The sequence below is a fragment of the Gambusia affinis genome, linkage group LG07, assembly GCF_019740435.1.
Source record: "Gambusia affinis linkage group LG07, SWU_Gaff_1.0, whole genome shotgun sequence".
In the NCBI taxonomy this organism is placed as follows: Eukaryota; Metazoa; Chordata; class Actinopteri; order Cyprinodontiformes; family Poeciliidae; genus Gambusia; species Gambusia affinis.
Genome location: NC_057874.1, coordinates 30,454,648 through 30,476,138, shown reverse-complemented (window position 1 = coordinate 30,476,138; position 21,491 = coordinate 30,454,648). Strand labels below are relative to the sequence as shown.

The 21,491-nt window shown below is 44.4% G+C and overlaps 2 protein-coding genes across 7 annotated transcripts in view; one reads left to right on the top strand and one right to left on the bottom strand.

Moving 5' to 3' along the window:
• Window positions 1-21,491, bottom strand: part of pcbp4 (poly(rC) binding protein 4) — a 90,037-nt gene that overhangs the window by 10,387 nt on the left and 58,159 nt on the right. For all 6 annotated transcript variants that reach the window (XM_044122140.1, XM_044122143.1, XM_044122138.1 and 3 more), the window contains 7 exons: window positions 12,960-13,076; window positions 6,656-6,787; window positions 6,337-6,465; window positions 3,920-3,994; window positions 2,673-2,744; window positions 722-763; window positions 571-646 (listed from right to left, as the gene is read on the bottom strand). In XM_044122140.1, coding sequence (XP_043978075.1) covers window positions 571-646; window positions 722-763; window positions 2,673-2,744; window positions 3,920-3,994; window positions 6,337-6,465; window positions 6,656-6,787; window positions 12,960-13,076 — 643 coding nt within the window. The remainder of the gene's footprint in view (window positions 1-570; window positions 647-721; window positions 764-2,672; window positions 2,745-3,919; window positions 3,995-6,336; window positions 6,466-6,655; window positions 6,788-12,959; window positions 13,077-21,491) is intronic.
• LOC122834051 lies at window positions 16,931-19,936 on the top strand. Its single transcript, XM_044122145.1, has 2 exons — window positions 16,931-17,903; window positions 18,025-19,936. Exons 1-2 carry the CDS (start codon window positions 17,793-17,795, stop codon window positions 18,670-18,672), a joined length of 759 nt encoding a protein of 252 aa, XP_043978080.1. The 5' UTR covers window positions 16,931-17,792; the 3' UTR covers window positions 18,673-19,936.

Sequence of the window (21,491 nt, the reverse complement as noted above, 5' to 3'; positions counted from 1 at the left end):
GGCTAGCATGTTAGCTTTGATTGGATTTACCCAGAATGCCCTGCGCTGTAGTCCACTTCCTGCTTTTGGAGCGGTTTCTGGTCCACTTGGCGTTCACATTCAAACTGAACCAGACGGAGGTTTGGAGGACCAGAGGACCAGAGGTCAGAGGTCAATTAGCATTCACACCTCACCAACCGAGCTGGACTTTCAAGAGAAACGGACTGGAGTCAGATCAAAACAAAATGAACATGGCTGGTGAGAATGAAGAACTATTAATTAGTCAAACGGAGGTTCTAAAACAGACAAAAATAGGAAGGAAATGTTCCTTAATCCCAAATAAAACATAGTTTGCTCTAAAATGTTTTGGGGATTTTCAGTGCAGATTTTGAACTCCATCAGATTTTCACCTGCTTATATTATTCTGGTTTCAGTTTTTCACCGCTTTTCTGGTTCCCCATAAAGAATGTTAACTTTAGCGCCACCTGCTGACAGTTTCAACTCATAAAAGCAAGAGTTTGAGGGATAAGAAGCAATGGTTGCATAACAGCATCAAATGGAAAGCAGACAGATTGCTGTTCCTGCACGTACCGGACAGGACGGTGGCCGCCTGGCTGATGGACGCCAGGCCCTGCTGCTGCATGGACAGCTGCTGCAGCTTCACTAACTGACAGACAAACGGAGAGCAGAAGCCGTGAGACGATGGAGCTGAGAGGGAATCGCGCCCAGAAATGGGTTTTACCTCTGAATGTGGAATACCGTAGTGGCTCTGAACCGTGTACGCCTGAAACAGAAGAAAGAGAAAACAGAGATCATCAGTTTGACCTCTACGGAGAGACCACGACCTCTACGGAGAGACTCCGACCTCTACGGAGAGACCCCGACCTCTACGGAGAGACTCTGACCTCTACGGAGAGACCACGACCTCTACGGAGAGACTCTGACCTCTACGGAGAGACTCTGACCTCTACGGAGAGACTCTGACCTCTACGGAGAGACTCTGACCTCTACGGAGAGACTCCGACCTCTACGGAGAGACCACGACCTCTACGGAGAGACCCCGACCTCTACGGAGAGACCACGACCTCTACGGAGAGACCACGACCTCTACGGAGAGACTCCGACCTCTACGGAGAGACTCCGACCTCTACGGAGAGACCACGACCTCTACGGAGAGACTCTGACCTCTACGGAGAGACTCTGACCTCTACGGAGAGACCACGACCTCTACGGAGAGACCACGACCTCTACGGAGAGACTCTGACCTCTACGGAGAGACTCTGACCTCTACGGAGAGACTCTGACCTCTACGGAGAGACTCTGACCTCTACGGAGAGACCCCGACCTCTACGGAGAGACCACGACCTCTACGGAGAGACTCTGACCTCTACTGAGAGACTCTGACCTCTACGGAGAGACCACGACCTCTACGGAGAGACCACGACCTCTACGGAGAGACTCTGACCTCTACGGAGACGGGAAATGTTCGCTTTTCCATTAACAGAAACCCAGATTACAGCAGAGGAAGTGGCTGAGCTGGTTTTACTGGAAACAGCAAAGAAGCAGCTCTAAAGCCAGTGAGGCGCATGAAGCAGTGGAGGATAAAAAACAAAAAGTTCCTGTGTTTAGTTCTGCTTAGTGCCCCCTACTGGCAACACTTTATACACAGTGTAATGGATTTCTTGTATGCAGGACAAAGTCTGTCAAATTAACCAATAACTATAGAAATAAATAAATTGCTTGATAACATAACAACATGAAAAATATACTCTCCCAACTCGTGATTACACAGTGTGATGTTAAATTATTTGCTTTTCATTTTCAAAGATATCAATGCAACACTGTCACTGTTATTTTATTCCCATCTTATTTTCCAAACTTCTTGTTTTATTAATTACCTTTTTTCTCATACACTCCACAAAAATATAAACGCAACACTTTTGTTTTTGCTCCCATTTTCCATGAGATGAACTCAAAGATCTCAAATTCATTCCAGATAAACAACATTACCATTTCTTTCAAATGTTGTCCACAAATCTGTCTAAATGTTTGATAGTGAGCACTTCTGCTCTGCTGAGATAATCCATCCCACCTCACAGGTTCCCTTATAATGAAAGGCCTCTGAAATGTGCAGTTTGGTCTCACAGCAAAATGCCACAGATGTCGCCAGCATTGAGGGCGCGTGCAACTGGCATGCTGACAGCGGGAATGTCAACCAGATCTGTTGCTCGTTGTTCATTTGTCCACCATAAATCGTCTCCAAAGGCGCTGCAGGTTTCTTCTTGTACAAGGGAAGGTTTTCCTCTCCGCTGTCGCCACATGCTTGCTCATTATGAGGCTAAATCAACGACCCTCTGCTGGCCTCCTGACAGGAAACCTTTTTAAACTCAACCTGACTGTAATCAGTTCTAACTGGGTGGAACCGGGTTTGGATCTGTCTGCATGAGGCGACATGAACTGGAAATCAGCGCCGTAAACAAACTGGATGAACTCAAACTGGACTGAAGTTCATCTGGGTTTAACAGACATTTCTGATTCAGTGAAAACCGTTTAATTCACATGTGAATGTGATCAAACGTCATCAGAAGAGCAGAAACATTTATTTTATGGTTTATTGGGAGCATTTAATGATCCTGAGTCGGAACACAGTGGTGTTCGGGTCAAAGGTCGGCCGCTGGGCTCCGATGACTCACCTGCTGCAGGTCCAGTCCGCCCTGAGCCACGGAGAACAGCGGGTGAGATCCAAAGTCCGAGGCCTCGAACACCTAGAACCGGGACGGAACAGAACCAGCGCTGCAGTTAGAGGTGCTGACCCGAGTTCTGCAGCAGCTTCACGCTTCCTGCCGACCCATCGGAGCCGAGATCGGGTCAAAGAAGTTCTACAGAACTTCAGAAACTTTCAGCTTCACAAGCGGCTTTCTCTGAGACGCTCAGACGGTCCAAAGTCAAGAAATTCATGTTTCAGAACCGGACAGAAAGTTGGAGTAAAATCTCCTGAGCAGCAAGGAGGAAAATGTAAAGTCAATAAAATCTAAAACGTTCATTTGGCCTTTTAATCTCAGATATTTCATTCTGAAAATGATTCATTTTGTTTCTAACTCAGCTTACAGAAAATCTCACTTTTTATCTGGGTTTGATTTCCTGTTTGTTTTGAATCCTTCAGTCTGTGGCTTTTATAAAAATATGTTGCTACATTTTTATTAAATCAGTTTCCAGGTGGAAACAGTAAAATATGACAGATAATCTGTGAAAAGATCAACAGAGGAAACAGATTTTTTTACAGATTATCTGTCGCATATTGAACAGTTTCCACATGTTGTTTAGAAAACAATATTTCTGGAAACGTTACAAACTGCATTATTTATTGTTATATTTAATGATGATTTTCTCTATGTCCTCAGATGTTTTACTGACTCCTGAATTCAAATTGTTCCCTATTTTCTACAGAAAGATGCAGATCATTTACTGCTCTCCATCCAAAGATGTAAACTTGTACATCTGTAGATCAATAATCAATCAGCATCGATTATGAACTGGTCTGGCTGGATTTTATTACAACCACCTGAAATGTGACGGTATGAATGGTTGGATGGGAACAAGTTTGACTGATTGCAGCTGAATTTGAACCAAACTGGATTCTAGATAAAAGGAAATAATCTGAACTAAATATTTTCAGTAGATTTGAAGAGCCAGCTTCCTGCACTAGAAATCATGGATCAGAACCAGACCTGAAGTCTTGCAAATCAGAGGAAAAAAACATTTTTCAGTCAAATTGTTCTGATTTTACACCCTGAAGAAACAAACCAACAAATAAATGAAAAACGTGGTGAAGTATTTAATAATTTAATGTTTTCAGCAGATTCCTGAATTCATCTGAAAGTCGACTGAACAGTTTTTGATCCTGAAGCAGAAACAGAAAAAGCCTCTTTTTCATCCTCACCTGGTTTCCTGCCAGCAGCACCGTTCCTGGACTTGGACTAGGCCGGTATGGAATGGTTGCTCCTTTCGGTGGAGACTGCAGAGGGAAACAAACAGAAACTTCATTAAACACACAGAAACATCCAGCTTCTATCTGTCCTTCAGTACTAAAAGCAGGAAGTTGTTTGTTTCTGCAGATTTAGCTGCATGTGACCCAGTTTTGGTCAGAAAGCAGCAGAAGCTCCTCCTGCTCCATGTTTTCTGTCTGCTTTGTTTGGCTCAGATTCATTTCTTTGCTTTCTGGCCTGCAGGCTGAGGATCTGGATCTGGATCTGGAGCAGAACCGGAGCTGCAGCTCAGCACCGGCGGGTTGAATAAAACCTCTGCTGGTTGTATCCACATCATCTCTTCCACCGTCGACGTTCCAGGCGATTCTCTCCAAAAGAATCAAAGACTCGATTCAGCTGGATTCATTTTATTTTCTCTGTCTGATGGACGATCTGAGAAACATCTGGCAGCTGCAGATGTTCCTTGTTGCAAAGCGTCATAGTAACCGATCGTACAGCGACTCGTTGCCTGAATCAAGATGAACTTTGACTCTGAAGGTTCAGCAGCTCACTGAGTTCTGGAGCTGAAACTCTGTCAGCCGATCAGGGCGAGGAAATGAGTCGACAGAGATCTACCGCACTCCACGTCGAAGCAGTGCAGGGAAGACTGATAAAGATTAAGACCTGACTGGTTTTTATTAATTGGCATAAAAATGTTTCCGGTTGCAGCAGGAAGAGGAGGATGTGTGAACTGCCAGAACAACGAGATGCAAAATGCGCTAAAATGAAGAAGTTTCTTGTTATCATGAGATCCTTGTTAAAAGGAACGACGAGCTCATTAAAACTTTCTTACAGACAATATTCAATTGTTGATGTTTTACTTCTGCAACATTCATTATTTAAAAGAGAAAATGTTTTAGTTTTAATGAGAAATAAATCTCATTATAATGAGTTTTCAAAACTTTGTTAAAATCAGAAAGGTTTTTTTAGCTCTGCTTCTGAATTTAATTTTAGCTCTGGCAGTAAAAGGCTTCCATAGTTTCTTTCGTTGCTTACCCTTCAAACCAATAAATGACATTAAATGTTTTTTACTGGGCTGAAAATGGCAGTGATGGCGTTCCGTATCTGAGAGGGAGAACTGAAAGGATGAAAGCAGCGACGGCTTTTAGGAAGAATCAGATCCAGCTGAGCTCAGCGTTTTCCTTCCGTCTCTCCTCCCAGATCCCGACGGTGGGAATACCAATGAGCTTCCGGAGCTGGAAGCTGTGAGAGGAAACTCAGAGTTTCAGCGTCTCCCCTGCTCGGCGCTCAGCTGTCAGCTCGGAGGTTTCTGCTCCTTCACCGTGTTGTCTTTGACCACAAAGAGCCACCGTAGCCGACCTGCTCCGCAGCAAACAGCAGACGCACAGAGCGGCCGGAGGACTGTCCTCCAGCAGGAAAACACGCTTCACCTGCTGGGTAATTCAGAAACGTCTGCAGCATCGCAGCTCAGAGGGAAACAAAATCAATTCAAACTGATCACATTTCTCTGATCTCAGCTGATCCAGACTGAAAAAACATTTTTGCTCTTCCAGGTTTGTGAACTTCTGTTCTGAGTCTCTTTTCAGCCTTTAAATCTAAATAAACTTGACTTTGTGCCACTGCAGAGCAAGCTCTGCCCCGGTGGCAACAGCCTCCTCTACGTCCTGAAGTTTTCTTCTAAAGCATGAAAACAAGAAACACTTGAATCCTAGCGATTTAATTAATCACCAGGATCTAAAGAATAAGGCCTGTGAATTTCTTAATGTTCATTTTTAAAAACAAAACATGAACCGAACTGACAGCCAGAACCCAACTGCAGAAAAAAACAAATTCCTCAAATGTGAATCATTAATTTGGGAAAAACTGAAATAAATGTGAAAATAATAAGCCACATTCCCTCCAGTTGTCATGTGAACTTTGATCAAACTTTTAAAACGTCTGAAAAAACAGAAAAAAGAAGTGAGTTGGTCGTGTTTCCATCTACAGGTTTGGAGAAAATCAACCAGGTTTGATCAGGTGTTAAAAATGGAAGTGAAGGATGAAAACGAGGACGGAGCACAGAACGCTGAGCGTCCCCCACCCTGCCGGGGGCTGGACTCCCACAGGCCTCTGGGGAGGAACAGCGCCACCAGAGGGACACAGTTTGCCACATGTTTCGATTTAGTGCATCAACTCTTTCAGAAAATTCAAAAACCACCTCAAGCGAGCGTAAAAACTTAGTTTCACCTTTGCCATTTTCATTTGTGTTTTCTGATGCGATACTCTGTGATCTCAGTGATTGACCCTTGACCTTGATCCACCAGTCATCCCTGAATCAGAAATGATTTTATGAAGGATTTTGCCTCCTGATCCCATCAGGATGAAAACGTACCTCCAGGATTACCGTGCAGATCAGCTTCACACACTGGATGATGGAGTCCTGCCCTCCGGATATCGTCACCTCCCTCTCCGTGGAGTTGGGGAGCAGGTCGCCGGCCACCTGAACCTGCGCACCTGTTGTCTATACACACACACACACACACAAAACGTGATACACCTGGCTAGAACGTAGCACCAAGACTGACTGTGTGAACGTAACCTGTCAATATTTCTGAATATGCCAGCCTAGACCACCAGGTGGCGCTGTGTTTCTCTGTTTGTCTCACCTGTTCCTGCTGACATAAGCCTGCCTCTGATTGGTCCAGACTCACCTCTCTGATCTCCTTGATCTTTGACCCTCCTTTGCCGATGAGCGAGCCGCACTGGCTGGCCGGGATGACGAGCCGCAGCGTGACCGGAGGTTTGCTGGTCACCGTGCCGTTAGCTACCAGCGCCGCCAGGTCCTGAGGACAGACAGGAAGTCCATCCATCAGTCCACCAGACATGGACCTGGTCACCTCTGACCTTTAGCCTGCTGCCTCTGGCTGAAGGTCAGTCAGAGGTTCATGGTAAAATCAGAGCTTGTGTTCAGTAAAACCCTCCAGACGACTGAAAAACCTTAAAGTTTTCCAGGCTGGGATAAAACCAAAGCAGGAAATGCTGGCAGAGTTAAAATGTGATCAACAATAAAAAATGATGCAATGAAAGGATCAAAGACAAAGAGGAATTTAACTCTTTGTTCACTTTTCCTTCACATCTTAATGCAGAAGCTGATCAGGGAACGAAAATGAGAAAAACTTCCTTCAGGTTCTGTTTAAACAGTCCGACCGGATCCAGATTTTCCTGAATGTCGTTCCAGTTTAACAGGAAACCAGTTCAGCACAGAGACTGGGACCCATGGAGAGTTTATTCTGATCACGTCGTTCTGGCCGGCCCAGACCACGCAGCGCTGCCGTTTCACTCCGCCTCCATTTAACTGATTGAACCAATCGCATTAAGAGCTGCAGAACCAGGCCGTTATTTATTACCCGCTTAATTAAAGAAAGAGGCCGGACCGGACCGGACCGGACCGGACCGGAGGCGGGCAGATAAATCAAAGCCCCAGCGAACGACAGAAGTCCTGCTGATTAAAAAACGAGTACATTTAGAACGAGGGATCATTTAGAGGTGAAGAGACAGAGGGAAGGAGAGAAAATGGAAAAATAAAAACCTTTTAGTTCATTATGGAAAAGAAAACCTGAAGATTAAACAGGAAGCAGCTGAAGTCCAAAGAACCAGTTAGAACCAGACAGAACCAGTTAGAACCAGTTAGAATCAGGCAGAACCAGTTAGAATCAGGCAGAACCAGTTGGAATCAGACAGAACCAGTTGGAATCAGACAGAACCAGACAGAACCAGTTAGAACCGGTTAGAACCAGACAGAACCAGTTAGAACCAGACAGAACCAGGCAGAACCGGTTAGAACCAGACAAAACCAGTTGGAACCAGACGGAACCAGTTAGAACCAGACAGAATCAGGCAGAACCAGACAGAACCAGTTAGAACCAGACAGAACCAGTTAGAACCAGTTGGAATCAGACAGAACCGGTTAGAACCAGACAGAACCAGGCAGAACCGGTTAGAACCAGACAAAACCAGTTGGAACCAGACGGAACCAGTTAGAACCAGACAGAATCAGGCAGAACCAGACAGAACCAGTTAGAACCAGACAGAACCAGGCAGAACCAGTTGGAATCAGACAGAACCAGTTAGAACCAGGCAGAACCAGTTAGAATCAGACAGAACCAGTTAGAATCAGGCAGAACCAGTTAGAATCAGACAGAACCAGTTAGAACCAGGCAGAACCAGTTAGAATCAGACAGAACCAGTTAGAACCAGGCAGAACCAGTTAGAATCAGACAGAACCAGTTAGAATCAGGCAGAACCAGTTAGAACCAGACAGAACCAGTTGGAATCAGACAGAACCAGTTGGAACCAGGCAGAACCAGTTGGAATCAGGCAGAACCAGACAGAACCAGGCAGAACCAGTTAGAACCAGACAGAACCAGGCAGAACCAGTTAGAACCAGACAGAACCAGGCAGAACCAGTTAGAACCAGTTAGAATCAGGCAGAACCAGACAGAACCAGGCAGAACCAGTTAGAACCAGTTAGAATCAGGCAGAACCAGACAGAACCAGGCAGAACCAGACAGAACCAGTTAGAACCAGGCAGAACCAGACAGAACCAGGCAGAACCAGTTAGAACCAGACAGAACCAGTCAGAACCAGACAGAACCAGTTAGAACCAGACAGAACCAGGCAGAACCAGTTAGAACCAGACAGAATCAGACAGAACCAGTTGGAATAAGGCAGAACCAGACAGAACCAGACAGAACCAGGCAGAACCAGACAGAACCAGGCAGAACCAGTTAGAACCAGGCAGAACCAGACAGAATCAGACAGAACCAGTTGGAATAAGGCAGAACCAGACAGAACCAGGCAGAACCAGACAGAACCAGACGGAACCAGTTAGAATCAGACAGAACCAGGCAGAACCAGGCAGAACCAGACAGAACCAGGCAGAACCAGTTAGAACCAGGCAGAACCAGTTAGAACCAGGCAGAACCAGTTAGAACCAGTTAGAATCAGGCAGAACCAGTTAGAACCAGGCAGAACCAGTTAGAACCAGGCAGAACCAGTTAGAACCAGGCAGAACCAGTTAGAACCAGTTAGAACCAGGCAGAACCAGTTAGAACCAGGCAGAACCAGGCAGAACCAGACAGAACCAGGCAGAACCAGGCAGAACCAGACAGAACCAGGCAGAACCAGTTAGAACCAGGCAGAACCAGTTAGAACCAGGCAGAACCAGTTAGAACCAGGCAGAACCAGTTAGAACCAGTTAGAACCAGGCAGAACCAGTTAGAACCAGGCAGAACCAGGCAGAACCAGACAGAACCAGACAGAACCAGTTAGAATCAGACAGAACCAGTTAGAACCAGGCAGAACCAGACAGAACCAGACAGAACCAGGCAGAACCAGACAGAACCAGGCAGAACCAGTTAGAACCAGGCAGAACCAGTTAGAACCAGGCAGAACCAGTTAGAACCAGTTAGAACCAGGCAGAACCAGTTAGAATCAGACAGAACCAGACAGAACCAGGCAGAACCAGTTAGAATCAGGCAGAACCAGGCAGAACCAGTTGGAATAAGGCAGAACCAGACAGAACCAGGCAGAACCAGACAGAACCAGACAGAACCAGTTAGAATCAGGCAGAACCAGTTGGAACCAGTTAGAACCAGACAGAACCAGGCAGAACCAGTTAGAATCAGGCAGAACCAGGCAGAACCAGTTAGAATCAGACAGAACCAGGCAGAACCAGTTAGAATCAGGCAGAACCAGTTGGAACCAGTTAGAACCAGACAGAACCAGTTGGAACCAGTTAGAACCAGACAGAACCAGGCAGAACCAGTTAGAACCAGGCAGAACCAGTTAGAACCAGTTAGAATCAGGCAGAACCAGTTAGAACCAGACAGAACCAGGCAGAACCAGACAGAACCAGGCAGAACCAGACAGAACCAGGCAGAACCAGTTAGAATCAGGCAGAACCAGTTGGAACCAGTTAGAATCAGGCAGAACCAGTTGGAACCAGTTAGAACCAGACAGAACCAGGCAGAACCAGTTAGAACCAGGCAGAACCAGTTAGAACCAGTTAGAATCAGGCAGAACCAGTTAGAACCAGACAGAACCAGGCAGAACCAGACAGAACCAGGCAGAACCAGACAGAACCAGGCAGAACCAGACAGAACCAGGCAGAACCAGTTAGAACCAGGCAGAATCAGACAGAACCAGTTAGAATCAGACAGAACCAGGCAGAACCAGTTAGAATCAGGCAGAACCAGTTAGAACCAGACAGAACCAGGCAGAACCAGTTAGAACCAGACAGAACCAGGCAGAACCAGACAGAACCAGGCAGAACCAGACAGAACCAGGCAGAACCAGTTAGAACCAGTTAGAACCAGACAGAACCAGGCAGAACCAGACAGAACCAGGCAGAACCAGTTAGAACCAGACAGAATCAGACAGAACCAGACAGAATCAGACAGAACCAGTTAGAATCAGACAGAACCAGACAGAACCAGGCAGAACCAGTTAGAACCAGTTAGAACCAGACAGAACCAGGCAGAACCAGACAGAACCAGGCAGAACCAGTTAGAACCAGACAGAACCAGGCAGAACCAGACAGAACCAGGCAGAACCAGTTAGAACCAGACAGAATCAGACAGAACCAGTTAGAATCAGACAGAACCAGACAGAACCAGACAGAACCAGTTAGAATCAGACAGAACCAGGCAGAACCAGTTAGAATCAGGCAGAACCAGTTAGAACCAGACAGAACCAGGCAGAACCAGACAGAACCAGGCAGAACCAGACAGAACCAGGCAGAACCAGACAGAACCAGGCAGAACCAGTTAGAACCAGGCAGAATCAGACAGAACCAGTTAGAATCAGACAGAACCAGGCAGAACCAGTTAGAATCAGGCAGAACCAGTTAGAACCAGACAGAACCAGGCAGAACCAGTTAGAACCAGACAGAACCAGGCAGAACCAGACAGAACCAGGCAGAACCAGTTAGAACCAGTTAGAACCAGTTAGAACCAGACAGAACCAGGCAGAACCAGCCAGAACCAGGCAGAACCAGTTAGAACCAGACAGAATCAGACAGAACCAGTTAGAATCAGACAGAACCAGGCAGAACCAGTTAGAACCAGACAGAACCAGGCAGAACCAGACAGAACCAGGCAGAACCAGTTAGAATCAGGCAGAACCAGGCAGAACCAGTTAGAATCAGACAGAACCAGACAGAACCAGACAGAACCAGTTAGAATCAGACAGAACCAGACAGAACCAGTTAGAATCAGGCAGAACCAGTTAGAACCAATTGGAACCAGTTAGAACCAGACAGAACCAGACGGAACCAGACAGAACCAGTTAGAATCAGACAGAACCAGACAGAACCAGTTAGAATCAGGCAGAACCAGTTAGAACCAATTGGAACCAGTTAGAACCAGACAGAACCAGACGGAACCAGTTAGATCATCTTTAATCCCTGATCACCTGTAATCCCTGTCTTTATAATCTCTCCATTTCCTCTCATGTTTCTTCCTCTTCATCTCTCTTCTTTTTAATCCCAGCTGCTCGGGTCTCCATGAAACTCTCCACATCGATCTTCCGCTCTCACTTCATCTTATTCACTCCCATCAGCAGTTCTCAGATGATTCTGCCCCCAGCAACACGGTTCTGGACCAGGTTCATCTCAAACAGAACCCCTAACGACAGATGAGTCATTTTATGAAGCATTTCTCAACTAATTCCAGCTAAAATCAGGCGTTTTCCCAACTCCTCCAGCCTGGAGATGTTTGGACTTTGTTTCACAACCAGAACCAGGAATCTGGGTTGGGTTCATCCAACACTTCACTTCTGGACGACTGATACCACAAATATGGAAGCCTGCAGGTGCCACTTCCTGTTTCAGCTTTAAACTGACATGTTTCACCATTTAATTGAAATCTGAAATAAAAACAAAGGTTAATTTTACACAATTCCCTGAAAAATATTTAGATCGCTGAAATTTTATAACTTATAATAAAACTTATAATAAAACTGACATGTTTTATTATAAGTTCATCTTCACCAGGTTTTATTTATTCACAAAGTATCAAAAAAACTGGCGCTGTTGCCCATTTTTTTGTCAGTTCTGTCACACAAAAATCTATAAAATACAAATATGTCTGTGGCTGTAAAGTTAAAAAATATGATGGATTTGAACAGTATCCACTATCAGCTGTAACAACAGACTTAATTTGAAAATTATTAATCTGTGATGAAAAAACAATACTGCCCTGCGACAGACTGGCGACCTGTCCAGGGTGAACCCCGCCTCTCGCCCATAACGTTAGCTGGGGATTGGAACCAGCAACCCTCCCGACCCCATTAGGGACAAAGGGTGTATAGAAAATGGATGGATGGAAAAAACAATACAGTAAAGTTACTTCATACTGCTGAGTTTTTATACATTTAAATAAAATACTGTGACATAGTTACTGTTTGTGCTGCTGCCTGGAAAACGGAGCTCCGGTTTGTAAGTGAAGCTCTAAACTAATCTGGATCAGAACATTTTATTTCATCCATTAGTTTGTTATAAAGACTAAAAGATTATTCAACATCATTTTGAACATCCAGTCATTATCTTGCAGTTTGGTTTCAGTCGGCATTAGCTCCTACTAATGGTGTTAGCACCAATAGCCAACAGGGTAAAGGTTAAGGGTTAAGTCTGTGATGGATAGGGTTGGGGTAAAGGTTAAGTCTGTGATGGATAGGGTTGGGGTAAAGGTTAAGGGTTAAGTCTGATGATAGCGTTGGGGTAAAGGTTAAGTCTGTGATGGATAGGGTTGGGGTAAAGGTTAAGTCTGTGATGGATAGGGTTGGGGTAAAGGTTAAGTCTGTGATGGATAGGGTTGGGGTAAAGGTTAAGGGTTAAGTCTGTGATGGATAGGGTTGGGGTAAAGGTTAAGGGTTAAGTCTGTGATGGATAGGGTTGGGGTAAAGGTTAAGGGTTAGTCTGTAGAAATTAATGGAAGTCAATGTGAGGGTGTGTACCTCCTCCAGTTTGAAGGTGATCATGGTGAAAGCTCGGAACACGCAGTCTGTCGGACCGGTGATGGTGATGATCCTCTCCGGACAGGAACCCTCAGAGATGTTGATCCTGGCGCTGCTCTGTTGGGTCGGGAAGAGATGGAGAGAAACAGGGAGGGGCAGAGGAGGAGTAACGGTGGGTGGAGGATTTTTTGTTTTTGGGAAGTAGGGGGACAAGAGGACAAAGAACAGGAAGGTCAGGGAGGAGAGACAGATGATGATAGTTATGCAAGGAAAAGGAATCACAGAACAGGAGCAGGATGGATGGATGGATGGAGGGATGGATGTTCATGGATACATGGAAGAGAGAAAAATAACATTAGTTGGAGGAGGGGAAAGACGAGAAGTCAGAGGAGAAGCGTTACTTCTTCCTCACTATCTAAGAGACGTTCTTCCATCATAAAGGAGCAGAGAGGGACTGGAAGGAGGGAGGGAGGAAAGGAAGGGAGGAATGAAGGGGGGAGGAATCATTCAGGAAGATTAAATGATGGCAGATGGACAAAGATATGATTGAGTCCCAGGAAAAGGAGAGAGGAAGGAGGGAGTGAGGAAAAGAATCAGGAGGAGAGGAGAGAGAGAAGGCAGTGCAAATATTTGAGGAGAAATAAGAGAAGATATAGAAAAGGTGCAGAAACAACCGACTGGAGGAGGATGGAGGAGCAAACTGCAGTCAGAGTTGGGAAATTATAGATAAACAGAATGGATTAAAGTTCAGGAGAGGATTACACCGACAGATCCGCTTTGATCAAGTTCTGGTTTGGCTAGATCAGGAAACCCAACACACACCAACCCAGAGAAACAAATGCTAATCGAACTGAAGATTTCTCCGTCCCTCCGTCTGTTTCTGTCCTTCCTTCTTTATCAACTCAAACCCTCTGAATTGTTCCTGCTTTGCAGAGAAGCTGAACTTTAACCAGAAACCATTTTTATCTCCACAGGTTCCATGAGTGAGAAATCATTTCGCAGTAGTTCCTCACCTTTCTAATGCACATCATGTTAGATGCAGTCTGTTTCCATGACAACCTCCAGTTCAGAGGTCTCCTGTGTTTTGGTCTGAAGGGAGACACTGGTTCCATTTAACTCCTAAAAGTCCAGGATGGAGAAACTGCAAACAGCCAATCAACTCTTCCTGCATCTGAGTTTAGCTGCTGGAATGAACTCAGTCTGAATTTAAAGCAGAAACTGAGAGCAAAGCAGACATTTAGCTCCCTGCCTCTGAGCTTCAAGAGCTACATTTCCATCTAATCACCATGAAAAATTTCTTTGAACTTTAAAATACAAACATTAAATTGGTAAATGTTCGCTACATCAGAACTAATTTAGTAAATCTGTTTCTATCTCCCCTTTAGAACCTCAAGCAAGCACAAAAATGTTATGCAACGTTGACAACATTATTTTGAATTTTGCCATTTCCATCAACCGTTTCTATTCTATTGCAATACTTCAAATCTGTATAAAAATGTTGATGGAAATGTAACCCTGCTGTTGTATATTCTGCTTTTCTGTATTTTACTTTATGGGTAGTGTCCCTTTAAGAGAACTGAACGACATTACTTTACGGCAGAATTCCCGCTGCAGTTGCTAGGGCAATTCCCGGGCTTCAGAGTTTCAGAGCTGCTGCACAACAGAGACATGCTAGTCAGCCTGGCTTCTGCATATCGCCCGACTTTCATGCCTCTATGATGTTTTCCTGCCAGTGCATTGTTGTGAGAGGAACGTTGGGAGGATGTTCAAGTGCCTGCAGAGGAGGAAGGAGAGGCTGCTGAGTTTTTCGTGCTTGTGGACACCGGCTGCCATCATCATTCTGGGTCCCTATCCCAGTCAGGACAGCCTTTTTCATTCGTATGCACCAGACACACACATACAAATATAGAGATCTATATGAACTTGATTGTTTTTGCTGGCCAGCTTCTTCTCATGTTTGGAGTGAATGTTGTTTTTATTGTTTTGTTTTCAGGTAAACTCTGATTGAGTGGAGATGAAGTTGAATTTATTTCAGTCCAGTAATTTGTAATAAACAAAACTGGTTGATAGTAAACTGTTATCTGAACCGACTAAATTCTATTCTTTGGTTAGAGAAACATGGACAGAGCTTCAGGGTTTAATAAAAACCTTCTGCAATGTTTCCGTGTCCATGTCTGCAGCGACCTGGGGTTTGAAACCTTCAGGATGAACGTCACCTGCTTCAGTCTCACACAAAAATCACAGAACAGAGGTTTAAAGACACGTGGAAATGGGCCAGAAGGAATGTTAGATCCTCGAAGATTTATCTGCAGCTTGCAAATAAAATACAGGTGACCTTAGTGGACCAATTGACCTTAACGACCCTATTGGTGACCTTAGTAACTCAACCAGTGTGGTTTTTCTCAGCCGGTTTCTTCAAGCGATGACAGAAGATGTATTTATGGATGGATCAGGTACAATTCACCTGATGAGGGTTTTATTGTTCCTGCTCTCCTGTTGTTGATCGACTCCAGAGGAACTGGAACCTGCTGGTTCTCCATCCAGCCCCCTCACTCGTTCCTCCCCAGTGTTCCCAGTTTGCCGTTTGTGTGCAACGCTTGTCTTCATCACTCTTGATTTGGAGCACAGTGAGGACGGACGGCCATGTCATCCAACTGGATTACCGAGCTCTGCTCTGGTTATTAGGGCGCCGTGCTGCCAGCGTCCGGCTTCTCGCTGCTCCAGATGTGTGCAGACATCTGTGATTGTGGAGTGGAGATGAAGAACAGCAACCTGACATGAATGCTTCCTCTGACTTGATGAAGACGGACATCGTCTTCCCCAGTTTGCCGAAGCGTTCGCTCCTGCAGGCTGGAACCACGAGGAAGAGTTGTTTTTATGGGAAGCTTGCTTGAGAAAATTAATAGTATTTTGTGTTTTTAGTTTGAGTTTAGATAAACAACATCAGAGAGACAGAGGCTGCAAGTTGCCGGGATACAAAAAAGAGCAACTTTGAAATGAGGTGAAAGCGTATCTGAAGGTGTTTTTTGTCCTTGAGGAGAAAATATCTATTTAAATATTCATGCTTCCTGTCAGGCTGAAATAACCGAGAAAAACAATCTGCTCTCATTTTATCTGCCGCTCCCAGATTTAAATCCTCCACCTATCACGCGTCTTTTAAAAGAGTCTGCTCCAGCTGTCCTTTATCTTGTTATCTGTTAGTTTGTTTTTTAATCAGTTCTTAGTTTATAATAAAATAACTTCCTGGCTGCAACATTAACAGAATTTGAGCTGAACTCATGAAGACAGCCATCTGTGTTCACCTCTGGATAATATCTCCAGTCACTTGAAGCTGAACACTGAGGACAAAGGAGAAAACTCTAAATCCCAGAATGCACTGCACCAGTCACAGCTGATGTCACAGCACCTCAGTCTCTAAATCCACACATAAGACATGACAGCTGCTCGAGATCAGATAGTAGTTTATCAGTAAATTTTTGAGTTCTTAGATATTTGTTTTAAATTAAAATTTTTCAGATATTTTTCTTTTTACATAAAGCTTAAATTTCAGTTTTTCAAATGCATATCTTGTAATTTCTTCTAGGTTTTCTTTACCTGTTTTCTTTTCTGTGCAGCAAATTTAAACTTTTATTTGATCATTGTTCATTTTCTCTCCTTTTCATCAGTAGAATAAATTTTTCATATGTGGTGGTCCGGAGACACGGAGGCTGATGGATCCTGGTTTATTGAGCCGTTTATGTTCAGTAAATATCAAGCTCCGCTGTAAATCAAGTCACAAAACCAGAAATGGAGGAAAAACATGGAAAACATGCATTTCTGAAAAAAAATAGACTCATATTTTGCAGGTGAAGTCGTGAAGAAACCCCTCCATGCTTTAGCAGCTTCCAGGTTTTAAAAAGGTAAATCAGAGGCGTTTCCAGGACTGGAGGAAACTCACAGCTGACTAACACACCGACCTGGCCGGTTATTCACACCTTCAGCTGTTGGTTTCTGCCAATAAGATGAAGGTTTGAAAGCATCACATAGCTACTTTGCTTTGCCTGAGAGTAAATGAACCCAACAGTCTGCTGCAGACTCCATGCAGGGAGGCCGGGATTTGAACCCAGGACCTTCGGTTTGCAAGGCAGGCGTTTATTTCAGTATCTAACTAAATATTCTATGTCGTTCCCATTATTTGAACTCGGCAGAAGAAGCTGATTCAGGCACGAATCAGCTCCAAACGACTTTCATGATGTATTTGCTCTCATATCTTTTGACTGTTCATTTCATTTCTTCTATTTAACCCTCTGAGGTCGACGCCCGTCCTGTGGCGGGCATGACGTTATGCATTTAAAAGACTTCCGTATAAAAAAAAGACGCCATGAGAAGTGTGCATTTCATTTCTGTTGGACAGTAGAGACTTCAAACTTTGTAAAAGTAGTGTTTTTATGTTGATTTTGTTTTATATTTACTTCCAAATAAAACCAGGAATATGATCGATCATTGTAGCCATAGCGTAGTGCTCATTTACGCATGTTGAGTGCAATCGGTAGTTGTTTTATGACCAAAAAGTGAACGAATGCAACATGAAAGCCATTTTTCTGAGTTCCTCCAAGTGCACCACATTTCCGAAGCAACCAATCAGAAAGCATTTTCGGGCATTTTGACTTGAGATCGGAACAGCAGCGCGGGGAGAGAGTTTTGTGGCGGAAGAGAACGGTGCGCTGTTGAGATTTCGGATTTTACTAGTAGTGTTTTGTATTAGATTTTTAGATCATACGTGTGTTAGTTAGTGTGCATTAGTGTTTGTGTGTAGTGTTTGTAGACGGTTTTTAGTGTTTAGTGTGCGTCAAAATGAGTCGCTACATGACTGCGCAGCAAGCCCTGAAGTACATGTACGAATGTGAAGAGGACGAAGGCGCGCTGCCAGAAGGTTCGGACTCGGAGTTTGAGCTTGACGATGAGGTTTGTTTTTGGGTTTTTTTCTTGTTTTATTTCTTTATTTGGCATGGAATATGTACAGTAAATTATTATAATCGGAGTAGATGCACACTGAAACACATTATATGCTAATTTCCATCTCCAGCTTGGTGATCCCTCCATTCTATTCGAGGAGGAGGAGGAGGAGGAGGACGAGGAAACTCCCACGTGCTCTGTCAAGTTGAGGCCCACACATCAGAGGACACCACGGAGAGCGCAGCGAACTCGGACAAGATCCAGATCTCCTCTGACTGAGGCAGCACCAGAAACACGGGCTGGACAGTGCAACACTGAAGAGGACGCAGATGCAGCCCCTGTTGTAAGCCGCTTTCAACCAAGGAGAACACCAGGACCACAGATGGATCTGATGTCCAACCACAGTCCAAGTGAGCTGTTTTTGTTGTTTTTTGCAGCTGATACAGTCAAAACCATCTGTGACAACACAAACAGATATGCTGCAAAAAATCAAGCAAATGGAAAAAAATATAAATGGGCTGAATTAGACACAGAGGAGCTGTATAGGTTCTTTGGTCTATTGATCTATATGTCCTTGGTGCAACTACCAAGTGTCCAGGACTACTGGAGACAAAATCATTTTTTGTCTGTTCCAACTCCAGCTAAGGTCATGACAAGGGACAGGTTCAGGACCATTATGTGGAACTTGCACCCAAGTAATCCTGAGGAGGATGTCAAATATGACAAAAGAAGGAACACCAGGCTACGACAAATTATCAAGACTGCGGCCTGTTTATGATGACATCCTCAATGCCTGTCAGGCTTACTACCAACCAAAGAGGGAGCTGGCAGTTGACGAAAGGATGGTGCCAACAAAGGCAAAAACTGGCATGACCCAGTATATGAAAGACAAGCCAACTAAATGGGGAATAAAGCTTTTTGTGTTGGCCGAGTCAAGCAGTGGCTACACTGTGAGTTTTAGCTTATACACTGGCAAGACTCACACTGCAAGTGAGCATGGGCTGTCTTATGATATGGTAATGAAACTTATTCAGCCATCTTATCTTGGCACCGGCTACCATATTTACATGGACAATTTTTATACCAGTCCTACACTGTTCAAGGACCTGGCCAGCAAAAAGTTTGGAGCTTGTGGCACTTATAGGGAATCCAGGAAGGGATGCCCTAAAGGGAGGCCAAATGCTCTCACTAAAAAAAGTGGAAGAGGATCAGTGAGATGGATCAGAGAGGGCCCAGTGGTCTTTGTGAAGTGGATGGACACACGGGAGGTGTCTGTCTGCTCAACTATCCATCCTGCGTTTTCAGGTGAGACGGTGCAAAGGAGGGTGAAGAATGAAGTGAAACGCTGGATTGTGAAAGACATTCCATGTCCTGCACCAGTCATGGCGTACAATAAATACATGGGTGGGGTTGACCTGTCTGATCAACTCATCCAGTATTACTCTGCACAACGGAAAACTTATCGTTGGTACAAGACTGTGCTTATGCATTTGGTTGACATTGCCACAGCAAATGCCTACATCCTACACCAAGAGTTGTGCAAAGCCAAAGGAGTGAAGCCCATGACACACAAAGACTTCAATGTGGAGATGGCCAGTCAGCTTTGTAGTGTGGACATGGCAGGTGTTCCAAGGAGAAAGGCAGCTGAACACATTCCTGTGCCCATTAGTGCTGAGCAAAATGCCAGAAACGGCAGACTGCAGTGCAGACACTGCCTCCAGGTGAACAAAGTCAGGAAGGACACGCAATGGAAATGTGAGGGCTGTGATGTGCCATTGTGCCTTCTGATTGACAGAAACTGCTTTGCACAGTGGCACAAGTAATTTGTTTTGTCTTGTGGCACCCATTTTGCAAATATTGTAAATAGTTGTAAAAAAAAACGCCTGGGAAATTACCCACAATATGTTGAAAATATGACTAGTAATTTGTTTTTTACTAAGTTTGTACAAAAGTTCTTAAAATTTACCCAAAAACTTTTCATGTTAGGCTGTAAAAATGGTTTGTTCAACATTTTTGTGAATATTATAGTAAAAATATCAATATTTTTTCTACTCGGATTTTGTTTCTGTGTGTTTTTTGCTCCAATGTGATAATAAATTTTGTCAAATTGAAAGAAACACTGTAAAATCACAAAGTTTAGGATGTTCTGAAAATAATGATACCAAACAAGGTAAGGTAAATAGTTTTTATGGTGAAAATATAAGGGTAAATTCAAAATTAGACCAAAACGGCCATTTAGACCCAAGACTCCAAAGGGTTAATCATGAAATAACCTCCTATCTGGGGAGCATGCAGCGTAAATAACATTTACACATTTCATTCATGATTAATTCATGTTTTTGGGGTAAATTCATGTTAGAACCTCAGATTGTTAGCAAGAGGAAGACTGTTGTTTATGTGGTTTAGATGTAAATATGCTGTTTTTACAGTGCATGCTGAGCTGACTGAGCGTCGCAGCAGATGGATCATCTCAGCTTTGCAGCCGCTGCTCAGAGACTCTCGGCGTCGTTTGTTCCAGTACGTGAAACCTTGGTATTCGCAGCAGGTGTGCATCACATCGTCAGTCACTGATGAGTTCTGCTTTCACCGAGATGAATGCAAAGGATGAGCCGTTTCCATTTCAAGTTATCGATTGCAGTGTTTAAGTATTCATCCAGTTGCAGTTGCAGTCTGATTGCAAATAAATGTTTTCTGAGGCGATGTGAGCGTGGCGGCTGATCAGGGAGGCAATATAGAAATAAACACGCTGCGATATGATGCATTGTGATGCGATGTAATGCGATGTGATGCGATGTAATGCGATGTGATGCGATGTGATGCGATGTGATGCGATGTGATGCGATGTAATGCGATGTGATGCGATGTGATGCGATGTGATGCGATGTGATGCGATGTGATGCGATGTGATGCGATGTGATGCGATGTGATGCGATGTGATGCGATGTAATGCGATGTAATTCGATGTGATGCGATGTGATGCGATGTAATGCGATGTAATTCGATGTGATGCGATGTGATGCAATGTAATGCAATGTAATGCGATGGGATGAGATGGGATGAGATGGGATGGGATGAGATGGATGCGATGGGAGTAGATGGGATGCGATGGGATGAGATGGGATGCAATGTAATGCGATGTGATGCGATGTGATGCGATGGGATGCGATGTAATGCGATGTAATGCGATGTAATGCGATGTGATGCAATGTAATGCGATGTAATTCAATGTGATGCGATGTGATGCAATGTAATGCAATGTAATGCGATGTGATGTAATGCGATGTGATGTAATGCGATGGGATGAGATGGGATGCGATGGGATGAGATGGGATGAGATGGGATGCGATGGGATGAGATGTGATGCAATGTGATGCAATGTGATGCGATGCAATGTAATGCGATGTGATGCGATGTGATGTGATGCGAGGTGATGTAATGCGATGTGATGTAATGCGATGGGATGAGATGGGATGCGATGGGATGAGATGGGATGAGATGGGATGCGATGGGATGAGATGTGATGCAATGTGATGCAATGTGATGCGATGTGATGTGATGCGAGGTGATGCGATGTGATGTAATGCGATGCAATGCGAT

What these genes read in the sequence shown, in the direction of transcription:
- LOC122834051 (XM_044122145.1), top strand. Translation starts at nt 17,793, where the DNA reads ATGAGTCGCTACATGACTGCGCAGCAAGCCCTGAAGTACATGTACGAA. An exon ending in AGTTTGAGCTTGACGATGAG is followed by an intron (nt 17,904 to 18,024) that starts GTTTGTTTTTGG and finishes TTCCATCTCCAG; the next exon opens with CTTGGTGATCCCTCCATTCT.